Source organism: Mastigoproctus giganteus, chromosome 11, assembly GCF_048544385.1.
Source record: "Mastigoproctus giganteus isolate SK-2022 chromosome 11, ASM4854438v1, whole genome shotgun sequence".
Lineage (NCBI taxonomy): Eukaryota > Metazoa > Arthropoda > Arachnida > Uropygi > Thelyphonidae > Mastigoproctus > Mastigoproctus giganteus.
The window spans coordinates 97,091,275-97,117,171 of NC_143585.1; the positions used below are offsets into that span (position 1 = coordinate 97,091,275).

Consider the following 25,897-nt stretch of genomic DNA (forward strand, 5'->3'; position numbering starts at 1 on the left):
CTTACTTAAAAATCAAATAAAGAAATTTAACTTTAATGCTTATAAAGTCAAATCTGTTTTTATGAACTACAGTATATATATTATGATGAAATGTATACACATGGTGCACTCTTAAAAAAAAAAAAAAAAAAAAAAAAAAAAAAACATGAGGTGCTCTTTCCCCAAAATAAAAATTTATAAGAACAATTTACTAAAATTAACAAAATCAATATACAGTATATTGAAATTATTACATTATCAATTAAAATTAAATAAATATAAATTAATTTGCAAATTAATTAAGACTAATAAAAGTTACTGCCTTAAATTTTTCTTAATCATTGGCCCAGCATTCAAGCAGCTCTTCGCCAAAAGTATAATTCATCCCCAGTTCTTGCTCATCCTACTTATATACATCTGTACATTCCAAATTATTCCCTATATATCAGGGGATTAAATTTTTATTTATTGATTTTTCTCATTTTGGATGTACAATGATCCCAAGTCTCACTTAGCCCCATTATATTGTCACCTGCATACTATAAATAAACTACAACCATTTTACTAACAATACGTTTAAATTTTAGTAAAGCTTTTGATACTGTACGACATGCATGACTCTTGTATCAACTGGATTACGACATGCATGACTCTTGTATCAACTGGATTATATTATTTGATACTGTACGACATGCATGACTCTTGTATCAACTGGAGGACAGATTTTGAGCCCAGCAGCTCCCAACAATTTTTGGTCCCATCTGAAATTATGTAGAGCAGATACCATCTTTCAAGGGCACAAAAGGTGATATTGTTGTACAAGTTGGCACTAATGACATTAAGAGAAGGATATTTGCAGACTTACTTAAGAAGTACAGTCAATGTACAAAAAAAAAAAAAAAAAATCTCAGTTTAGGTTTAATTTGAAAGTGTCTGCAATTCTGTACAGACATCATAAGAGGGAGTATATGATGTGAGCCTTGTCAATCAAATTAGCCCTGGAAAGATATAGGCCCTGAAAGGTACATATTGTGGAAATTTTCTCGGCATGGTCTATGTTTGTTAACAGGAATGACTGCATCTACAGGGATGGAATTAGAGCTTACAATACCGGTCAAAATCTTAATACCGGTATTTCGGTATTTTTAATTTATGAAACCGGGATACCGGTATTCCAAAAACAAACATTTTTCGCAATAAATTTTGATGACAATTAGGTGCAATAAAGTAAGGAAAAAACAAGTATTGTAATTACTTGAATTCATATTTTAAATATCCTTTTATTGCAATAATAAATATTCTGAAAAAAATCATTAAAATACAGTTATTCTAAAAACAAAAAAATACACATTGTTACTGCAAAGTTTAGTTATGTTTAAGCATCCACACTACCTGTCTGAATAAAGTGAGCTCTTAAGAAACATAAGCAATCAATAGCATGATCATTTAAAATGGTATAATTTTAGTACATACAGTATTTGATTAGTGGCAGAAAACTCCCTTTCGGATTCTTTTCTGGTACTAAGATAGTCGTTAACGATCTCAATCCATATTTTCTAGGCTTTGAACTTTTTTAGCAAAAATAATTAAAAGCATTTCATTAATTTCTGACTCAAGTTCATCTTTTAAAATCTCACTGGAGTCAGGCAATTTCTTATTTTGGAAAGAATTTGCAGAACACTGATGTTCTGCTCCATGTTGGTCTTCCATGATTGAATTATGTTCATCATTTTCTGAAGGAGAAAGATGTTTTATTAAGCGAAGTATAATTTTCACTATAGTATCGTTACTGAGTCTGGGAGAGAGCAAAGAGTGCAGTTAAGGAATTCTTCACATATATAAATGCAAAGAACAGAAGGACAAATCAGATTGGACCCTTATGTAATGGACGTGGGACAGTATTAGATACCACAGCTGAAGTTGCAGATGAACTCAACAGTTACTTTGCATCGATATTTACATTAAAAAAACCCTTTGTGTCAATGAGATATTATGGAAATGAAGTTGAAAAAAATTTCAAATGAGAGAACTTCCGCACCTACAGGCGAGTAAGGCTCCTGTGGTTGAAGGCATATACCCTATAATCTTAAAGGAGGCGGAAAGTGAGTGCATTGAACCATTAAGGCTAGTTATGTTGTTTGGTTTTTAGGAGCATTAGCAACTAAGGCCATATTGCTCCAGGGATATGCAGTGGTCATTCCCTGACCTTTCCGCATCCTCCGTATTTGGTGGCTCGTGGGTTCAAACCCCAGTCTAATAAAGAAGCGTGTGCTATGCACTGCTGCTGCTCCTGCCTACCTGGCTAGTTATGAGAGCATCACTGGACTCAGGAGAGATTCCGTTGGATTGGTGTAAATTAGAACATAAAGGCGGTTCTAGGAGTGTAACGGGAAATTACCGAATGGCCAGTCTAACTTTAGTAGTAGGAAAAATCGTGGAGGCAATGATCAAGTGTGGAATTCAGGATCATTTAGATGGAAATGGAATTCTGTAGGATACCAGCATGGTTTTGTAAAGGGAAAATCATGTTTAATTAATCTGGTTAGCTATTTTGACAAGGTCACTCAAGAGCTGGACTTTGGGAATAATTTTGACATTGTTTATTTGCATTTCAGCAAATGCATTTGATTCAGTCCCACATGACTGATTGTTTTATAAGTTGGAGCAGGCTGGAATCGTAAGGAAAATCCTTAGATGGATAGCACGATGGCTTGAGGGCACCAGGCAGAGGGTTGTGATAAATGGTTATTCCTCAGATTGGGTTAATGTAAAAAGTGGGGTTCCACAAGGATCAGTATTGGGACCACTGTTGTTTTTGATTATCTTAAATGATTTATGAAGGGATGGAAGGCGTGAAGTCTAAACTTGCAGATGATGTAGAGATCAGTAGAGTAGTTAATGATTGCCACCAAGTAGAGCTTCTTCAAAGTGACCTAGATAGACTTCCAGGATGGTCAGAAAAGTGGCAGTTATGCTTTAATTCAGCAAAATGCAAGGTCTTACACCTGAGGAACAGCAACCCAAAAATAACTTATATACACTTGGTGGAGTTGAACTGAAGTCAGTAAAAGAGGAACATAACTTGGGAGTTACAATACAGTCAGACATGAAGTTGTCCGAGAATTGCAGACAGGTTACAATGTTGCATGGTGTCCTATCGATGATTTATCGAACATTTGCTAGTAGAGATAACGACGTTATAATCACATAAAGGTGATTTTATAACCTTTATGTAATTAAATTATAAGCAATTCTTTTTTTTTAAATTAGTACAGAAAAACTGGCATTTTCTGTATCGATACTGATATTTCAATACCGGAAAAAAATTATCGGGATCCCGGTACAGTGTTGCCTCGCAATTCGACTGTAATCCGTCGCCGAATTAGAGTCGAATTGCGGGTCAATATTTTCCATATAAGTTTATGGCAAATTGATTAATTCGTTGTCGGAGAGAAATACACAATATTATTGATTTTACTATATTCTACCATATAACAAATGAAATTACAAAATACATAATGAGTATATACATTTCATTGAGCCTTAAATGTGGAAGGATGTTTTATTTATCTTGTTCTACCCCTTCTCTTCTCGGCTTGAATGGGGATGAGGAATTGATCTAGGGTGGACTGTCTTTCCCTATTTTTCAAGATAGCCTTGAAGTGATGCATAGTAGTGTTGTTAAACAAGTCTGTCATTCTAGTTACAATAGCAGTGTTGGGGTGCCATTTTAAACAAGCAGACTGCACCTTCTCCCAAGGGAATAAAATTTCTTTAATGGCAGCTGTTGGCATCGGCCCTTTTTCCCTGTCTTCTTCTTCAAGTGAAATTTCCTTTTCTCTCTCTTTTGCTTCCTGTTCACTGAGTGTTTAGAGTTCTTCCACGGTTGGTTTGTCATTGTGATTTTTCTATTTAACGAATTTTTTTGATTTCCCCTTGGTCACTACATTGAAAATAGTTTCCATATAACAAAGTGAATTCCAGAGACCTGAGTACACATTATTCACTCCTCTGGCCTTTAGGCAACAGAGCTGATGCTGTAGAAAGCATGAATTATGAGCTAAAAGGTTTAAGAATTAATCATTTTAGCTTTTTAAGCATAGACAGTGGCGCTATTGGCCGCTGTCTATGCTTAATGCAGTTACTATGTGCTCCTGGATTTTATGTTGAAAATGTGATACTGTATTAAGAAGAGGAATTATTTGATTTTCTTAGTGATCACCTTGTTAAGGAGTTGCATTGTAGTTAGGGTTGAATGTTTTTGCACCACATCAGGTAGTATTCAACTACTTATAGACGTGTTAATTTGACAGTTGGAACATTCTTAGTTCTAACAGTCAGCTGACTGTTTGCCTATGTTACAGCACAGCATAAATATTTAACATTTTATCTAACTATAATTTAAAATTTATTCATTGGGATTAAGCCTATAAAAACTGCCATAAAAATATGTCTAAGAAAATTCAAACAGCATTAATATATTGGACATTATTAGCTAGAGATTGAGAGAGGAAGAGGGTTGTTAATAGTGCCACCTCACTGAAGATTAAAAAAAAAAAAAAAAAAAAAAAATTTAAATAGTGCAAAACTAATTGAATAATGCTCATATGTATATATATTCTGGACTTCATTCCGGCTCGTTTTCGAATTACTTCAGGCATAGTTGAACCAACGGATACAGCTGAAGGAAAGCAAGGGGAAACTAGTGCACTATGCTTCCCAAGAATAATCACCATGTCTAGTATTTCATCTCACAGAGAGAGATAAAAGACAGAGAGAAGTACAGCGTGATAGCCAACCTCCAATAGGAGACGGCATCAAAAGAAGTTTTTTAAAGAGCCAGAATTAAGAGCTAAAACATTCCACAATTTAGTGGTGCCCATAAAACCTAAACAACTGCTTCTAGTGTACAAAGATGTCGCACTAGTCAACTGCTATCAAAGATTAAGGCATATTCCCAATGCAGATATTAGCTCTGGTCAACCTGTTTTCTACTGTTAGCATCCCATTAGAGAATTAGGGGGGGGGGGGGAAGAGAGAGAGAGAAATTCCTTTATCTCATAAATTCATCTGTTGTTTTGCAGTAATGAGTCATCCACACTTTCACTAAATTTCACCTGTCTCTGTTTACATGGTAAGTACAAGTTTTCCCTAATTTCAGTTTTGTTTTAAATGCTGTGCAAGTAATCTTACAATGTCTAAGAGAAAATCCTCGAGTGTAGTGAAAACAGTGGTAGTGCTTAATACTGTAGATCGGGGTATTAAAATATAATAATAATAAAAAAAAAAACACTAAAATTTAGTATCCATGCCAATAGTGTGTCAACCATTCTGAAAATCCATGTTGCAAATCTCAAACTGTTTGTGATAACGGGACTCAGTCAGAAGCCTGCAAAATTATGCCTGTATGAAGATGTAGATGAAGCCGTTTTGAAGTGGATGAAGTTGATTAGAGACCAAAACATGTGATATCAGGGCCATTAATAAAAGAAAAGGCTATGCAGTATGCAACTTTTCTGGGGCATAAAACATTCCAAGCCAATTCTGGTTCACTGGACAAATTTAAAAAGAGCCATGGCTTACTCGAAAAAATGATTTCTGTGGAAAGTGGAGTTTTAATCGAAGAAGACTGTACCCATTGGAAAGAAACAGTTTTTAAAAAAAAATTATGGAGGACTACAAGCCCAAAGACATATTGATGAAACAGGTCTATTTTTTAATGTTTGCCAAACAAGACACTAACTTTTAAAGGTGATAAACATTCAGGCGGTAAAAATAGTAAGGAGAGAAGAATTGGCTGCAGTTTAGACGAATACCTCGTCTAAACTGCAGCCAATAGACCAGGGCATTATCAAGAACTTGAAAATGCACTACCAAAGGTGCATATTGAAAAAAGAAACCAACCAACCTATAGATTCTGTTGTAGACTTGCAGATGTGAATATCACAGTTGGCAAAAGTGTGGAGTCAAGATGTGATGAAAACAATGATTAAGAATTGTTTTACAAAATCAGGTTTTGCTAAAATGGCAATTAACGGCAAGAGGGATGAACTACTAAAAGACATTGAGCAATCTTGGGAAGAACTCCAAGCGAGAGGTTTGATTAGTGGAGGAATTGTTCTTGACGAATTTTTAGGAGTTGATAATGATGTCCAAATTGCTGTACAAATTGGAGAGGAATGGCATTAAAGGTAAGTTGCTACAATGGATAAAGGGATGGTTGAGTGGGAGATGACAGGAGTGGTAATCAATGGCCACTACCCTTCGTGGACAAATGTTATTAGTGGAGTTCCCCAGTGTTCGGTGTTGGGGCCCATTGTTGATTTCAGTATTTATCAATGATACTGATGAAGGTATATCAGGTTTAATGTCCAAGTTTGCAGATGATACAAAGGTTGGCAGGGTTGTTAATGACGGTATGCTACTCTAACTGGATCCAGACGTTGGGAAAATGGGCTGAGAAGTGGCAACTGAAGTTTAACATTGACAAATGCAAAGTACTACATATGGATAGCAATAACCAAAGAGAAACGTACCAACTCTGTGGTACTACACTCGGGGAAGTGGAAGAGGCCTGGGGGGTAATTGTGCAGTGAAATATGAAGTTCACTGAGCAGTGCAGACGGGCTGCCAGAGCAGGTCATGAAGTCTTCTCAATGATATATAGGCATTTTGCTAGCAGGGACAGGGAGGTGATTATGTCGTTATACAAGGCAATGGTAAAGCTACACCTAGAGTACTGTGTACAGATCTGGAGACCATTTTTTAGGCAGGATGTAGAGTTGCTAGAATGAGTACAAAGAAGGGCAATAAGATTGGTGAGGGGAACAAAGGGTGCTCTTACGAAGAAAGAGTTTCTGAAAATTGCAGCTTCTGGAGACTAGGCACCTGCAAGGCGACCTGATTGAGGTGTAAAAGGCCTTGAATGGATTGAGCAGGCTCAAAGCCTTCATATGCTTCAATAGATCCCATCCACCTTAGGTGCCTCTTTATGTTTAACTTCAACAATTTCTCTTCTACTTTCCTCTCAGTTATCATGAAATCACTCAGCTCCCTATTAGAATTTGATAAACTTCTCATCCCCTTCCTGAAAGAATTCCTCAGTTGTGAACATAGTTTGCATGCAAAATACATATTCAGCCTGTCAGCAACCTGAGCAGGTTCATCAACATCAAATGGACCAATGTGATTCAATCCCTTCCTCATACTTTTAATATAAATAAAGAAATCTTTCCTGCTTTTGTTGGCATTCCTTGCCAAAGATGTCTCGTATTCTGCCTTCACTTGCCTAACTTGACTGCAGAATAATTTATATCTGCCATAAGCTTCTGTATCACCTGACAATTTATATGCATCCCATGCATTTTTCTTTTCTGCTACATGTCTCAATAGTTCTTTTGAAATCAATTTAGGTCTATGCCTTGAATGTTATTTCTTAATTGGTATGAAAAGTCTAGTGGCTTCTACAATTATTTCCCTGAATGCTCCGCATTTAGAATTTGTTGTTAGTAACATCATTGGTTGGTCCCACTGTACAGAATTTAAAGACTATCTGAGTCACTGTAGTCTCCTTTAGAAAAGCAAAAACTCTTCCCTTTACCTTTCTTCTTCAAATATAAGACATTCCGCTTTACTTGCCCACTATTTCTTTGTAAATAACATAACTAATTTATGATTATGATAAGATTATGTAAATAACACAATCTTATTAAATAATGTTATATTACTTTAAATATGATAAGTATTTTTTTAATTAAGAAACCTTTGCATTGCTACAGTGTAAAGTGAATACCATATATGAAAGTCACAACTTATTAAATATCTTAACCTTAATAATTAAGATTAGGTAACATAAATTTGGATAATTTGTGGTTGGTCTCTAATTAAGCATTTAAGAAACAATATTATTAAGTAAGTTCAGGTTATTTCATTTTAGTTTAAAGAAAATACAGTGGAAGTTAATTGTGCAAAGTTTCATTTGAAGTAGATGTCAGTAATGACAGTTTGCTTGATAAATTAGATAACCTACATCCAGTGAGATTGTCAAGCTACTAACCGATCATATAAAGGGGAAACTTTTAGTTAACTCTTGCTTAGTGTAACTTATATACACAACGCTGGAATGCCAATGTTTGCAGCATCGTTATCCATTAAATCAATGTAAACTATTTAAAATGAACATTATGTAAAAAATGTATGCAGTGTTTAGGATGAGAAATAATAACTTAAAAAAAACTAAAAAGGTCAAAATGTTGGAGAGGGAGGAGATAATTTCTAACCCCATGATCATTCCATAAACATGTTGAAACATGTTACACTTCTGCATTACATAGCAACCAACTCCACATGCTGTTGCTTCCCCCGCACCTGCTAAGTTTGAATTTCCCTTGTTTTCTTATTACCTTACCTCTCACCACCAAATAAAAACATATTGAAATCAAGCATAAATATATACTTGAGAAATTTTCAGTGGTATGTTTTTAATTAGTTGTAACTATAGAAATTATGAGTTTTCGATTTCTCATATGAAAAATTCCCGATATACTTTTTTTCTCAAAATATTGCCATACTAGGTAACGAATAATTTTTAATTTGCGTGGCTTTTAATTGAATTCGCTATACTGCACTAAATTAAAAAATAATAGTTCGAAATTACTCTATGTAGTTTGGTAACTAGTTCACTAATAAACTGCTTATCGAGCATATTCTACTTTTATGTTTTCGATTGAATGTTTTCCATTAATATGCAAAAATATCAAACTAGCAAGTCTACTAATATATTATCTCTACAATCTATTTCAAAACTGCTTTGAAGACCTGCGTGAACAAGACAGATCTGTGCACCGAATCATATTCATTTCCTTTGCCTTTGCATTTTTAAGTTTTCAGTTTCCATGTGTATACAGTACATGTATTCCATATCAATCACTTACCGTCGTTTCGTAATTCGATTTTCGTTTCTATTCGACGGATGCCACGCATCTTGAACTGTGGGAATCTTATCTTCAATTTGATGGATATTAAATGTATTGTGTCCACGTACAACTTTAAATATTAACAAAAGCCCAATTGATGCACATGAAGCGACAAACCAAAACCGTTTAGCCATTAATAAAATAAAACACCCAACATTTTTCTATTGTATTCCGACCCCCGGGATCGGAACCCCCAAAACAAAGTCAATGTTCCACACACCACACGTTATGATTCTGACGAAATGCTCCTCTGAACTGTGTTTACATCATGTGATCGTATTTCTATTGGTCCAGATTTCCTCGGATGACGTGTCCACGCTTTACATCCCACCTGTCGACGTGATCGAAAGTGACGTGTCGGTCAGGGCACGCACCAAAAAGCGGGAAGAACCTGCCGTACAGCTTAAACGACAAGACTCTATAATAGAAATACTAAAATACAGTACTATGTTAAATGATATTTCTTGGCTAAATGCCTAAAAGTATGAAGGAGTTTACTTATGCATGAGTAATGTACACACATCATTTCTACTACCAAGGTAGTTTTAATTATATCTCATATTGTGAATACTTTCACAACGAGTTGCCATGGTATTGCACTACCTCGAATAAATAACGCTTCACCAATGGAGAATACTAATGTTACTTTTTCTCGGAGGGGCACCGAGGGGCACCGTTTAGAAACTTGTTGGCTTCTCATCGGTGGTTTGGCCGGTACCCTGGCGTTGCAATAATGACAACCCGTTTATGAAGTATAACTCCACAATATGAGAGATGCCTAATGGTGTGCGCGGTTTAATCGAAAAGATATTTTTTGGCTAAATTCCTAAGAGTATGAAGGAGTTTATTTATGCGTGGGTAATGCACACACACATCATTTATACTACCACCAAGGTAGTTTTAATGTATTGTTTTAATTATATCTCATATTGTGAATACCTTCATAACGAGTTGCTCTGGTATAGCACCACCTCGAATAAGTAACGCTTCATCTATGGAGAAGACTAATGTTACATATTCACGGAGGATACCACCACCCAGACGGCACTGTTTTGAAGCATATTGGCTTCTCATCGGTGAGAAGGAGTATCTTTTAGATTAAACCACGCACACCATCAGGTTCAGGCATCTCTCATTTTGTGAGTTATACTTCATAACTGGGTTGTCACTACTGCAACAACAGGGTACCTGTCCACCCACCGATGAGCAGTCAATAAGTTTCGAAACGGTGCCGTTTGGGCAAGGGTATCATCTGAAAATATATTTCCATAATCAAAAAGAATGCAAAAGATAAAAACAAAAATAGGAAACTGCAGCCATTATCAATGCACTGCAGAATGGGAGCCTCCTCAACGATTCGTGTTGAGGTAAATCAAACATAATCTGCCAAACTGGTCCAATGCGAGTTGGCAGGTCGACCGTATTTAGCAGTCAGGGGATTGAATCCCGGTCTGCTCAAAGAGCGTGTGCTACTGCACTCCCACTTCTGAAAATCTGTGCATGCGTCGTGTGTACTTATTAATCTTGGGACACAAGACCCTTTTACAGAACCCCCCCCCCATTATAACAAAACAAAAATTATAGGTTAGTGTTTACAAGCGGGTATCCCTTCCGATTGATCGTTGTGAGTGGCAGTGATTGATATGCCTAGCTAAGAAACATCCTAACTAAGAATTATTAATGTTATTATCATTAGCCATATGGTGCTCCAGGCATTCTGTTAGAGATTCACAATGCCCAGAGTTTATAAGAGCTAAAGAACTGATAAGATTAAGAACCAACTACGAGTAATGCATCTTATAACCATTCTGCTACTGCAAACGGCTCTATTACTTCTGAGTTACGTATCCTTAAACTTAATGCACACAAGTCTCGTCTAGTTGCAGATGAAGTTCGGCAATATCTGGATGTTCACTGATTTGACATACTGGCCCTTCAAGAACCATATTATCAACAAGGCAAAGTTTCTGGCTACCCTCTGTCCATGCGTGTCGTTCAACCCGATCATGCTGAGCCATTCAGATTAGCGTTTGTTATCACAAACGGTAATCTGAATGTTGTCAAAATCAATAGCCTTACCACACGACAAGCTCTTTTCATTTATGTTTCGACCTCTGGCACTTCTTATTTCCTAGTTTCTTTATACTGTCCACCTACTTCTGATATCACTGTTTATCTTCAATACCTTTATAATGTTATCTACTATTGGTTCCACACACCTTTTCATCATGTCAGATGCCAATGCAGTCTCTACTCTGGTTCTCATCTTCCTCTGACGCTAAGGCAGACTTATCGAAGAATTCTTACTCTCTCATCACCATGTTACTCTCAACCAGCCTGACCTGCCTTGTACCTTCAACTCTACATCTGGAGAGAGTAATATTGACATAACTGTGACTGCATATGCCAACGCTATCACTGTTTCTGACTGTCTGTTAACTGTGGCATTTGTTCTAGTGCCCACAGAGCTATTATCTTTGTGATTAAGTCTTCCTCTCCAGACACTTCTTTTCCTTTGTAGGACCTTTCCCGCTTTTCCCTTAAACGTATATTATGGCCTCGTTTTGATAATGCTCTTCAGTTCTCATTCACTTGCTCTACGATGAATAATATTGCTAATTATTTTGCATCTGACTATGCAATGTATGTCCAGGATGCTTTGTTTAAGGCTTGCTCTCGTGCTGTTAAAAGGAAAGTGCTGCCTAAATACCCAACACCGTGGTGGAGTCACGACTTGTCCATCTTACGCCGTCGTGTGTTTCGTGCTCGCCTGTCCTTCCAACGACATCGTACGAGCTGGCCAACAACAGACGTTGAGCAGCTTAAAAATGAATATCGCAACCTCAAAAGGCAATATGCCAAGACCATAAAGGACAGTAAAAGATCCACTTGGACAACATTTGTTTTAACCTCAGGTAATTCTGACTCTTGGGGTCTGGATCATCGTCTCTCTAGAAACAAGGTTCACCCTCCAGAAATTTACCAGTCTGTTGACTCTCACAATACTAAAACTCTGACTTGGACTAGCACTGTCAATGCCATACTTGATGCACTTCTTCCCTCAGATTACCCCTGCTGTGTTCTTCCTATTAACCAACAATGTAGATCTCTCAACAGTGCCTAACTTACTTTTGACTCCACTCCTTGCTTCAGCCAGGCGGAGGTTGATTTGGCAATCTCCAAAATCAATAATAATACCTGTCCTGAACTTGATAACCTCGAGGGCATTTTTATCAAGCGACTACACGAACTCTATCCACCTGTCTTTGTCACACTGTATAATAAATTTTTGAACAAGGCAACTTTTCCTGTCCTTTGGAAGACGGCATTGTTAAAATTAATTCCCAAACCTGGTACTCCTATTTCTGTTAAGGCCTATCGTCCTATTGCGTTATTGTCCAACTTAGGTAAAACTCTTGAGCGCCTTATTGCTGCCAGTCTAGATTGTCTATTTACTGAACGCTCATTAAAATCCTCTGACCAGTTTGGTTTTCGTCCAGGCCTTGGAACTGATGAGGCCTTGGTTGAACTTTTCTCCAGAGTAAACAACTGCACTTTTAAATATGCTATGGCTATTTTCGTATATTTCTCTAGAACCTTTGACTCCCTTTGGTGGGACAGCTTCTTTGCTCGCCTCAGGGCTACTCAATGCTCCTCACAACGCTACAACTTAACTTACAACTACTTTCTCCACCGTTCTATACAAGTCATTTCTGGAACTCAGCAACTTAGTTATTCTGTCTCTGGAGAATGCCCACAAGGTTCAGTGCTTGGCCCACTCGTCTGGGATTTGCTTCTAGATGAGTTGCTTCTCCGTTCAACTTCCAATACTTCTTAAATAGCATTTGCTCATGCTTCTTTGGAAAGTACTGCCAGTAGCATTATGAATGATCTATGCTCTTGGGCTGTTATTAATAAACTTACCATTTCTCCTAACAAGACTAAGCTTCTTTATCTTCAGGGCAACCTTAACATTTTCAGGCCCCCGACTGTTAAACGTTTTGGTCGTTCTCTCTCCAGGGTTGACTCACATAAATTTTTGGGTATTATTCTAGATCGTAAGTTAAACCTCCAGAAACATATCTTACACCTTCATGATAAAATAGCTAAGTATACATCTATGCTTGCCCGTCTTTCGCATCATTCCTGGGGTATTAACCATCGTACCCTTCGTCTTTTGTACAAAGTGGTGTTTGTTCCGATTTGTACCTAGGGCGCTGGCGCCTGGTTTTTGTATACTAAGAAGATTGCTATTCAAGAGAAACTCTCCTCTATCCAAAGACGTATGCTCTTAAGGATGAGTCATACTTGTTGCACTGTCTCGACAGCTGCGCTCCAGGTTTTAAACGGTTGTCTACCTCTGGACTCCCAAATCGCTTATAGAGGTTTTTGCTATTACCTTAAGCATGCCATTCCAGTTGACTTTTTAGCCTTCACTGTTAATATCCACTGTGATCCTAAAACAGAAAAAACTCGTTGCTGAAACCATCTAGTTCAACTCTGGCAAGATCGGTGGTCTTCTTCTTCCAAAGGTATGGTCACAAGAAAGTTTATTCCATCTGTGTCCTTTGCCTTACAAAATTCTATTCTAAAATGGTTCAGTCTGAGTCTCCACACTCTTTTTCTTCTAACTGGCCATGGTTCCCTTCGTATTAAACTTGTTATATTTAATCTGACTGATTCTCCCCTCTGTAACTGTGGCAGCCCAGAAGACTAGCAGCATGTTCTTTTCACCTGCCCATATTACTGGATCTTCGTCAGTCCCTGTCTGATCTGTGTCAACCATTTTCCCCAGGCAATGAGTCGTCTCTCTTGGACTCCAAAGAAAAATGTCATCTTCTGCAAGATTTTGCACATAAAGCCTTTGCCAGACGTGGACAACTCATAAGCAGTGCCCCAATTTCAGGAACTACTCCTATTCCAGTTCCACCTCCAGTCCAGACCAGCGTCACTATCGTCGCCATCTCGTGATACCACCACCATTTTTTAGCTCAAGTACCATCTTCGACTTGGACAGTTGGTTATCAAACTTGTACGATGCCGAATGATATCACTGTGTCTTCTTGATTTCTATCTCCTACTGGCCTCAGGCTGGTCTTGCAGTGGTATATTACACTGGTGCGGGATTTTTCCTCCCTATTTTATTAACTTATTTTTATCTTTAATTTTTCTGATTATTTTTTTTTTTAATTTTTCTGATTATTTTTTTTTTTATTTATTTTTACTTTAAATTTTTTATTCCTTTAACTTTTAATTACTTTTATTTTTATAATTTATATTAATTTACTGTTTACATTTAATTTTATTTGTTCATATTTTGAATGATTTTGACATTCAGTACGTGACACTCGAAGTTTGCTGCGGTTCCCGCTAAGTTGTGGCCCGCTTTCTCGCGGCGTAGACGGGTAATAGGACGCACCACCCTGGTGCTTTTTGCTTCCTGGTAGCAAAGCGGCCACAAACAACATAACAAACACATACACAGCACAAACATAGCATTGCACACATTTCTGGCCTTTCTGCACAGTTTTTGTAACATCACAGTGTACCACAGCGGAGTTGAACTTGCGTTTGGGAGCCGCCTTGCATAAGATACTATGGTATACACCATATGCCTAGACTACATGTCTAGCCATACGGTGCAAGGAAGCCTGAGGCTTATGCTGAACCAGCCAAAAAAAAAAAATTCTGAATTACCCTAAGAGAGAGAGAGAGAGTCAGGATTAGAAAGTAATCACCAAGAAAGAGAAGAATGGTGATATCCAGCTCAGGAACCTGAGTGTGGCAAGCCCATACTCACCAGATGTGAGCCCCTGGGGAATTATCCACTCTTTTATCACGTGGAGTTTTTAATATATATTTTATTAAGCGTAGCCTAAAGTCCTAAACTAATATATACAATTGTGTGGCGTTTCGGGTATCTTGCCGATACCCATCATCAGATCGCCCTCAGACCTGAAGAGAAATGAGAAATGGGCGAAAAGTCACACTATTGTATATATTAGTTTAGACGATACTTAATAAAATATAAATTAAAACCTCCACGTAGTAAAAGAGTGGTTAATTATATACATATTAAGCACATAACGTCCTTTCCCAACTGTATCCTAAGGCTCAGGGGTGCTGCAAGTGGGTAGGCCAAATTTTTTTGTTTACATATACAAGTGGGACCTCTGTTTAACGTTATACTTCTTTAAAACGAAATTTTCTATTTAGCAATATTTTTTGAATTCCCCTTGATAATTAAATTACATTTAAAATAGTTTCCGTAGAAAAAACGGACGGATTATGAGACTCAACTGGAAATGCATTAAGAGTTGTCTATGGAGTGTTTACACCAATATTATATAGATTATTATATTCTTAAAGATATGATGCCTTGTTGCATTTAATTTCACTTAAATATTATCACGTACACCTTCTAGCATCTCTCATATTGTGGGATTATCTTCACAACTGGACTGTGATGTCTGCAATACCAAAGTACCTGCCCACCCACCGATGAAAGGCCAACAAGCCATGAACGGTCACCAGGTGAGAGCCTGGTATTCACGGAGTTTCCTAGAATAGGTAACAACAATCTTCTCCACTCGGGAAGCGTTGCCTATTCGGGGAATTTATGAGTTTTTGAGTGGTGTGAGTTGAAGGAGTTACTGTTTCTTCTCTTTCTTGGTGATTCCTTTCTACTTTTGGATCTTTCTCTTTGTCTCAGAGAAACTCGGGAATTTTTTTTTTTTTTTTTTTTTTTTTTTGGCTGGTGCAGCATAAGCCTCAGGCTTCCTTGCACCATATCGCTAATAATAATAATAATTTGCTATTTGCTGGACGAAAAACCAAGTTTCCTAGAGGGAAAAAAAAACCATGCAACCCTCACATGAGACCGACTAACTCAACGAAGTTAGGAGGATGCTAATAAAACTGACCAGATTCCAATCTGAGCGTTTTCTGCTGGTGTGGGAAAGAAGATCATTATACCCATTGGCTACACATAAGGGCTATAAACTTCGTAATATCGAAAACTCACCTGTATTTTTCTCATTTCTACAGATAAGAAGAAATAATTCTACTCAGAATTTTTGTTGCAACAACCAACTAAGAGTATTCGAAAAGAGCTCAATTTTAAATTTTCTTCGTAGCGCACTGTGAAGATGGGATCATAGAAGCTACTGGGAGGGATGTATGTGTTGTGTCTTATGTACAGCGGCACCTAAACGTTAGTTCAACTCTGCCATGGTACTTTGCGATGAGTACAGAGCTCTGTGAAATGCCCAGATACAAGTATGGTGCTATGTCTACGGGACGAAAGTGGGACAACGTCGGGCCTCAGTAGGGGTCTGGCGGTTAAATGACCAGATGAACAACGGTACAAGGCATCACACATATACAAAGTCCATATACTTTTGAATCTCTCGCTTTTCCAGTCAACTGGTTCACCCACAATGTAAACTACGCGGAGATGGGGGAAACCCCTGGTGCCGCTTGACCCTAAACACACTTTACACTTTATGTCTGCGAAGTCTGCTAAAGCGTTCGAACCTTCAGTTAGCCTTTGCCTGACATACGCGCTATAAACAAATGAGGTTGACAGATTTCCTTGTCTAATCCCGTACTGTGTGATCACTACACCAAACTGCCACCTTTACTGTACCGTTACATAGTTTCTTTTCTCAGGACAGCATATCCGAGTTTAATATTGAATTTGTATTGGATAACATGGAATAGGGAATCAGTATGGATGGAAATAATACTGGTGTCAGAAAACTTACAGATATGTCTGAGGGAGGAAACGACAGCACCCCTTATTGCTTCCCAAAATGCCACAATCGTCTCCTGAGAAAGATATTGCTGGTGGTTTATCTACTGATCAAAAAGCTGGGACAACCGCAAATTCTGAAGTTAACAAAACGACTGAAGAATTAAATATTACTCAGGACGCATCTTCGGTCTATGAAGTAATTTCAAAAATGCGTAAAGATAGTATTAGTATTAGTAACGGCCGCATGGTGGAAGAAAGCCTATGGCTTATGCTGCACCAGCCAAAAAAAAAAAAAAAAAAATCCGAACAAAACAATGATAAAAACAAAAAATAAATAAATAAATAAATAACTAAATAATAATAATTAATAAATAAAACAAAAATAAAATAAAAAATAAATAAAAAGGAAATTAAACCTATCATCCTATGCGCTTCCCTTACCCGAAAGTACTATCCAGATAGCCTTTGAATTTCCCCAAACTGTCGGCCTCTACCACCCATGAAGGCAACTTATTCCAGTAATTTATAACTCGCTGGCTAAAATAGAACTTCCTGCAGTCGAATCTAAACATTTCCCCCCGTAACTTGAATTTATGTCCCCTAGTTCTAGCATCATTTATAATCTTGAAAATTTTGTCCTCATTCATTTTACTGCTGCCTCTCAGAGCCTTAAACACCTCAATCAAATCTCCTCTAAGGTGTCTAGTTTCCAAACTCTGCAACCCACATATTCGAAGTCTTTCTTCATAAGGACGCCCTTTTGCCGATCTCACCAGGCGAGTTACCCTTCTTTGCACCCTTTCAAGAACCTCGATGTCTTTCTTCAGGTGCGGTCTCCATACTTGAACACAGTATTCCAAGTGTGGTCTAACATAAGCCTTATATAATGGGATTATCACGTCCCTATCTCTACTTGCAAAAGTTCGATAGATCATCGATAGGACACCATGGGCCTTCCTTGCAACCTGTTTACAATGCTCAGAGAATTTCATGTCTGACCACATCGTAACACCCAACTCCCTTTCCTCCAGTACTGGGTTTAGTTGAACTCCACAAAGTGAATAGGTTTTTTTGGGATTACTGTTTCCCAGGTGTAATACCTTACACTTTGTCGGATTAAAGCACAGCTGCCATTTTTCTGACCATTCCTGAAGTCTATCTAGGTCTCTCTGAAGAAGCTCAGCTTGACAGTGATCATTAACTACTCTCCCAATTTCAACATCATCTGCAAATTTAGACATCACGCCCTCTATCCCTTCATCAATGTCGTTTATGAAAATTAAAAACAACAGTGGTCCTAATACTGATCCTTGGGGAACCCCACTTCTTACATCAACCCAATCTGAGGAATAGCCATTTATCACAACCCTCTGCCTCCTGCCCTGAAGCCATCCTTCTATCCATCTAAGGTTTTCCCAGTGATTGCAACCTGTTCCAGCTTATAAAGCAACCGCTCATGTGGGACTGAGTCAAAAGCTTTGCTGAAATCTAAATAAACAATGTCGAAATTATTCCCTAAATCCAGCTCGTGAGTGACCCTTTCGAAATAGCGAACCAGATTTGTTAAACATGATTTTCCCTTTACGAAACCATGCTGAGTATCCTTGAGAATTTCAATTCGATCCAAATGATCCTGAATTCCACCCTTGATCATTGCCTCCATGATTTTCCCTACTACTGAAGTCAGACTGACAGGTCGATAATTTCCACCTTCACTTTTAGAGCCACCCTTATGTATGAGAGATACATTTGCACTTTTCCAATCCAAGGGAATCTCCCCAGAGTCTAATGATGCTCGCATAATTAGCCTCAATGGTTCAATGTACTCGCTTGCTGCCTCCCTTAAGATTATAGGGTATATTCCATCAACTCCAGGAGCTTTACTGGTCTGTAGGCTCGAAAGTTTTTTCATTAAATAATCTTGCGAAATTTCAATATCATTAATTACATATTTTTTAACTTCGCTCCCACAATTTCCCTTTGCCACAAAAGGCTTTTCATTTGTAAATATCGATGCAAAATAACTGTTGAGTTCATCTGCAACGGCAGCTGGTGTATTTATTACTGTCCCCTTTCCCTTACGTAAAGGTCCGATCTGGTTTGTCCTGCTCTTCTTGGCATTTATATATGTGAAGAATTCTTTATCCCCCCTCTTTGCTCTGTTTGCTAGTGATTTCTCATAAACTGCCTTTGCCTGTCGAACCTTTTCTGTGGCTCTATTACACATCACCTTGTAGCTGTTATAGGCTTCAGTACTTTTTATTGTTCTGTAACCTTTCCATGCCACCTTTTTCTGCTCAAGTAATGCGGCAACTTCACTAGTCATCCAACTTGGAACCCTCCTCGTGGAGTATTTTTTTAATGGTATATAAGCATTCAAGGCATCTGTGATTAATGTTTTAAAAGCGTACCACAGTTCAATTGTATTCATTCTCTGCGCGATATCTACCCAGTTAATAGAGGCCATGTAGTACCTTAAGGCATCATAATTTCCTTTTCTGAAATTAAAACCCATTCCTTTGCCTTTTACTTCTGCTACCTCTCTCGTCATCATCCACCGTAGAACTCCGTGATCACTTCCTGCTACTGGTTCCTCTACTGTCAGCCCTGTTATGTCATCTGATTCATGTGTGATGATGAGGTCTAGGATATTCTTTTCTCTAGTACTTTCTCTGACATGTTGATACAAATAACAGTCATCTAGTTGATTTAAAAATTTTGTTCCCCATGTCGAGTTTCCTTCCCATTTACTCCAATCAATTAGAGGCAAATTGAAATCACCCATAATAAGGCATTGACGCTTACTTGCCCATTCCATTTGCATGTAGAGGCTTTTGTCATAATCTTCACAATCACCTGGTCTGTAGATTACTCCTACTCGCATTATACCTTTGTTTCCAACTATCTCACACCATACAGACTCTATACTAGCATGTGAAACGTCTGAATCCGGGAAAGCTAACGTCGCACTCAGGCTGCTTCTGATAAGAAGCATAACCCCACCACCCCTTCTATCTAACCTATCCTTCCTAAATACATTATACAAGCCGTACTGAAACTCATCATCCCCAAATAGGGCTTACAGAGTCACCACGTCTCTGTAAGCCCTATTATGTCCGCGTTACTTGTTTTAACCAGCAGTTCGAATTCGCTCATTTTATTGACGACACTTCTAACGTTACTGTATAAACAATTAAGATTTACTGTTCTTGTATATTTAACAACCCTAACACAACCCTTGAAGTTTTTTAGGCTCTCGTCCCTGATATTAGCTACCAGCGCACGTGAAACGTCTTTGCCCCCAGAACATCTAGATAATACGTCCAGTTGGGGTAACAGATAAGAACTCTTAAGGTATGTGCAAGAGTTACATTGACCAATATTATCAGATATTAGCATTAGCATTAGCATTAGCATTAGCATTAGTAGAGGCATATGATACAAGAAAGCAAGCTTATTCAGCATCAGCCAAAAAAAAACAAAAAAAACACACCACTCCCATTTCACCCCTCCGTTCGTTCGAAATACCTGTCCAGTTGAGCCTTAAATTTGTTTATGCTATCCAACAACAAATGATGGAAGTCGGTTCCACCAACCAACCACCCGCTGGCCAAAGGCAAATTTCCCCACATCTATCCGACATCCGTCCTTCCTCAATTTGAATTTATGCCCTCTGAGGTGATTATTCTGAGAAAGAGGAAGAATACCATTGGCATTGAGCATGCTCAAACCATTCAAAGCCTTATACACCTCTATCAGATCACCTCGCCATTGCCTAGTCTCCAGACTCTGTAATTTGCAAAACTTAAGCCTTTCTTCGTAAGAGCAACCCTTTGTTCCATACACTAATCTTGTTGCCCTTCTCTGTACCCGTTCCAGCAGCTCTACATCCTTCTTGAAATGAGGCTTCCAGACCTGTATACAATACTCAAGATGTGGCCCAATCATTGCCGTATACAAGGAAATAATCACCTCCTTATCCCTGCTAGAAAAATTCCTGTATATCATTGACAAGACACCATGAGCTACTCTTGCAGCTCGTCTGCACTGCTCAGAGAACTTCATATCTGCCTGCACAATTACCCCCAGGTCCTTTTCATTCTCCACCACTGTCAGTGTAGTACCGCAGAGTTGATACGTTGCTCTGGGGTTACTGTTTCCCATATGTAGTACTTTACATTTGTCAATGTTAAACTTCATTTCCCACCTCTCAGCCCATCTGTTCAACCTTCCCAGATCCTGTTGCAGCAGCATAGCGTCAGTAGTGCCCTTAACAACCCTGCCAACCTTTGTATCATCTGCAAACTTGGACATTAAACTTGATATACCATCATCAATATCATTCATAAACACCGAAAACAACAACGCACCCAACACTGAACCCTGAGGAACTCCACTAATAACATTAGTCCACGTTGAGCAGTGTCCATTGATTACCACTCTCTGTCTTATGCCACTCAACCATCCCCTTATCCATAGCAGCAATTTGCCTCCAATGCCACACTGCTCCAATTTGTGCAGCAGTCTTCCATGTGCAACAGTATCAAAAGCCTTTCTAAGATCCAAATATATAATATCAAAGTTATTGCCTGCATCCAGTTCTTTTGTGACTACATCATAGTATCCAATCAACTTGGTCAGACAAGACCTGCCCTTAACAAAACCATGCTGCGTCTGAGCTATAACTGAATTCTTGTCTAGATGATCCTGCAGTGCTTTTTTAACCAGTGCCTCCATTAATTTTCCTGGAACAGAAGTTAAACTAACAGGTCTATAATTACTTGTGTCAGCCTTTGATCCTCCTTTGTGAATTGGGGTTATATTTGCACATCTCCAGTCTATGGGTACCTCCCCTGAGTCCAAAGAAGCTCTCATAGTTATGGCTAGGGGTTTTCTTACTTCCTTTGCTGCCTCCTTTAATATAACTGGATAGATCCCATCCACCCCGGCTGCATTTTTTATGTTTATCCTCAACCATTTCTCCTCCACTTTCCTCTCAGTTATTAGAAAATCATCTAGCTCACTGCCAATGTCTACTTCACCTACGACATTCCCCTTCCTGAATAACTCCTCATGTGTGAATATAGATGCAAAATACTCGTTAAGATTGTTAGCCACATGAGCAGGATCCTCAACTGTTGAACCATCAACATCCAGTGGACCAATCTGATTCATCCCTTTCCTTCTTGAGTTTAAATGGGTAAAGAACTCTTTGCTGTTTTTATTTGCATCCTTTGCCAAGGATTTCTCATAATCTGCCTTTGCTGCCTAATCTCCTTTGTGACTTGGTTACAGACCAACTTATATCTATCATAGGCTTCCATGTCACCCATTAATTTGTATGTATCCCATGCATTTTTCTTCTCTGCCATATGTCTCATTAGTTCATCTGACAAACATTTAGGCCTGAACCTTGAACAATATTTCTTGGTTGGTATGTAAAGCCTGGTAGCTTCCAAGATTAGTTCCTTGAATGCTACCCATTTTGAATTTGCTGTTGGTAACATCATCAGTTGGTCCCACTGTATAGAAATTTAAATACTGTCTCAGCCCATCATAGTCGCCTTTACGAAAACAAAAACCCTTCCCTTTACCTCTGATGGTAGTTACATCCTTGAGTAAATCCCACTTCAACACACTGTGATCACTGCCACCTAGTGGTTCCTTTATCTGCAGATTCTTAATGCATGAAGAATCACTACTGATAATCAGATCAAGAGTATTACTCCCTCTAGTTGCCTCCCGAGCATGCTGATGTAGAAAACAATCATCCAATAAATCCACAAAAGCCTTGCTAGTGTGTGAGTGACCAACCCACAAATTCCAGTCAATATCTGGGAAATTAAAATCCCCCATTATAAGACTCTCTGATTTACTGGCCCACTCCATTTCCCTGTACAATATCTTATTATACTCATCAGAGTCATTAGGCCTACAGCACACTCCTACTCTCAATTTTGATTTCCCTATGCTTATGTCACACCAAACTGACTCGACACTGCACTGTCCAGCGATGTCGACTGGCTTCACTTCCTCGGATTTTATGTGTTTCTTTACTAATAGTATAACCCCTCCTCCCCTCCTGTCCTGTCTATCCTTTCTATACACATTGTATTCCCCAAATTCCAGTTCCGCATTCCTTATATCTGTGTGACACCACGTCTCTGATGTCCCAACAATATCTGCCTTTGATGTTTTGAGCAATACCTCAAATTCATCAAATTTATTTACCAAACTCCTAGCATTGGTGTACACGCAGGTATACATGCACCTGTTTCTATTCTTAGCTACCCTAACACAAACCATGTACCGCAATGTTTACTTGTACCGCAATGACTCCCAGCAGTCTCTGAAATGTCCTGCATCTTGTTTTTCAGGCTTCTGCTCATTTCAATAGAAGCAGTGCAAGAATCACTTCCACCTCTGCCAGTGGCTACTGTTAATCTATTAGTCCTTGTATCCCCCCAACTAGCAGTTTTCCGACCCACCTAACACTGCCTCGACGGCATCAGCAAAAATTCTTGCTCCCTTTCTATTTAAGGGTATCCCATCCCTGTAGAAGCAGTCTCTCCTGTTAACAAGTACAGACCAGGCTGAAAAAAAATTCTACCCCTTGAGCCTTGCACAATCCCTCCAGGGCCGAATTGATCGACAAGGCTCTCATCATATACTCCCTCCTATCGTGTCTGGGCAGTATTGCAGACTCAGGACAGCATATCCGAGTTTAATATTGAATTTGTATTGGATAACATGGAATAGGGAATCAGTATGGATGGAAATAATACTGGTGTCAGAAAACTTACAGATATGTCTGAGGGAGGAAACGACAGCACCCCTTATTGCTTCCCAAAATGCCACAATCGTCTCCTGAGAAAGATATTGCTGGTGGTTTATCTACTGATCAAAAAGCTGGGACAACCGCAAATTCTGAAGTTAACAAATCGACTGAAGAATTAAATATTACTCAGGACGCATCTTCGGTCTATGAAGTAATTTCAAAAATGCGTAAAGATATGAGGAGCTTTCTTTTGCGAGAGACCAACAAAGTAACTAAAAAGGCAGGAGATGCTATTATGGACAAATGGTCCAAACTTGAGGAAGTAACAACAGCCCTCCTGATAGAAAATGAAGTACTGAAGGCCACTAATCATGAAATAAATATGCGAGCTAATCTTCTAGACAAAATAATACAAACATTTTCCCCAATTACTCCAAATAAAAAAATTATGTAAAAGAGCCAGAATTTCAGGCCCCTGCTGATAGGAAAGTGCAAAGTGAGGACCTCCTGTTACAGGGATCCCCTTCTGTTAGATCTTATGCTGATGTAGCCCAAAATAGACCCACACTGAAGGAACAAATAGCTAAACCTAGTGAGAATGTAATGGTACTTAGAGCGTTAGAGAACAGCAATTTTAAAACCAGCGCTGATGCAAAAACCTTGTTAACCGACACTTTGAAGACCGAATTTAAAACAGTCAAAATAAAATCAATCAAATTATTAAAGCACGCAATAAAAGCGTAATTTTGGAAACGGCCTCTAAGTCGGACTTAAATAGTATCTCAACATCTGATTCCTTGTCCTCTGCAGGAATCTCTATGGGAGTTCCTAAAAAAAGTAACCGTTCAATAATTATCTACGACGTGCCCAAGGATCTAAGTAAGGAGGACATATTAGAAGAACTGTATAATAAAAATCTAGCTGACTATGATTTCACAATGGAGGAGATTAAGAAAGAGACCTCGTTCAGATTCACAACTAAGTCAAGGTCCTTGTCATTGGTACACTGGGTAATCAGTTTCTCCCCAAAAATTTACAGGTGTATTTCATCAATCGACAGAATATTTCTTGCTTGTAGCTCACATAGGCATAGGCCATTTATAATAGTTACTAAGTGCTTTTTGTGCTTGGGATATAGGCACACAACACAATACTGTGCCCATAACTCCCCATCCTGTGGACATTGCGCCTGTAGTGGTCATGTGCGTGCAGAATGCCCTCATAAGGATGAGCCTGCCTACTGCATAAATTGCAAGAGGCGTAAAAGAGACTTTCAGCACTCCATCCGCGATCCCAACAGTCATGAATATAAAAGAGCTCTAGAGATTGCACGATTAAGGACAGCTGACGAATGAGGCAATTCGTGACTACAAATGCCCAGAACTTTTGCGTATCATAGATCTTGTAAGACAACGGACTAACTATGGATACATTGTCTACCAGATGAATCAGTCTCGGAACTTAGCTGCTTCAACTGAATGCTCAGTGGTCTCGATTAGTGGCCGATGAAGTCCGAAAGGTAACCGACGAAATTAAATATGATATTATAGCCTTACAAGAACCATGCCATTTCCGCGGTAAAATAACTGGATACCCTATCTCTTTTAGGGTTATTAAGCCGGAACATGCTGAACCACGTACGGCCTTCGTCATAGTTAATTCTAAACTGGACGTAGTCAAGATAATTAGTCTTACTAATCAACATGCTGTCTGCATAAGTGTATCTACTCCTCATGGCTCCTACTTTCTAGTTTCACTATACTGCCCACCAACTTCCGACATTACACTTCATCTTGCCTACCTCGATCAAGTTATTTCTTTGGTAGGTACTGCCAAACTTATTATAATGTCAGATGTTAACGCCAAATCCAGTCTATGGCACTCCGACCATACTGATAACAAGGGTTCACTTATAGAAGACTTTCTCTTTTCACATGAGCTGACGGTTCTAAATAAACCCGGCTCACCTTATACCTTCAGCTCTCTAAATGGCGAATCAAATATAGACATCACTGCTACTTCTTACACCGTTTCTTCAAACATTAATGACTGGACAGTAAATACTAACATTTGCTCAAGTGACCATCGTGCGATCACCTTCTCCGTGACTTGCTCTGCACAATCATATAATCCTCCACTACAGGACCTTAGAAGATTTTCTTTGCGACGCATCATGTGGAACCGGTTTAATGACTCAATCAACATTGATTTCCCAATTGAAACCATAAATTTCATCCATCACTTTACAGCTTCTGAATTAGCTTCCTATGTTAATGATGCTCTCAGCCACGCCTGTTATAAAGCAGCCAAAAAGAAAATTCAGTCCTCCCATCCCACTCCATGGTGGAACCGAGAACTTACTCTGCTTCGTCAGCAAGTGCATCGGGCTAGACGCACTTACCAACGATA

At 38.6% G+C, this 25,897-nt stretch overlaps 1 protein-coding gene across 1 annotated transcript in view; it reads right to left on the reverse strand.

Annotated features, from left to right (window-relative positions):
• Window positions 1-9,182, reverse strand: part of LOC150078283 (eukaryotic translation initiation factor 2-alpha kinase 3-like) — a 280,030-nt gene extending 270,848 nt beyond the window's left edge. The window contains exon 1 of the mRNA XM_090385567.1: window positions 8,913-9,182. Within this exon, the coding sequence (XP_090241693.1) occupies window positions 8,913-9,088 (176 nt within the window). The 5' untranslated portion in view covers window positions 9,089-9,182. The remainder of the gene's footprint in view (window positions 1-8,912) is intronic.
• Window positions 9,183-25,897: the final 16,715 nt, after the last annotated feature.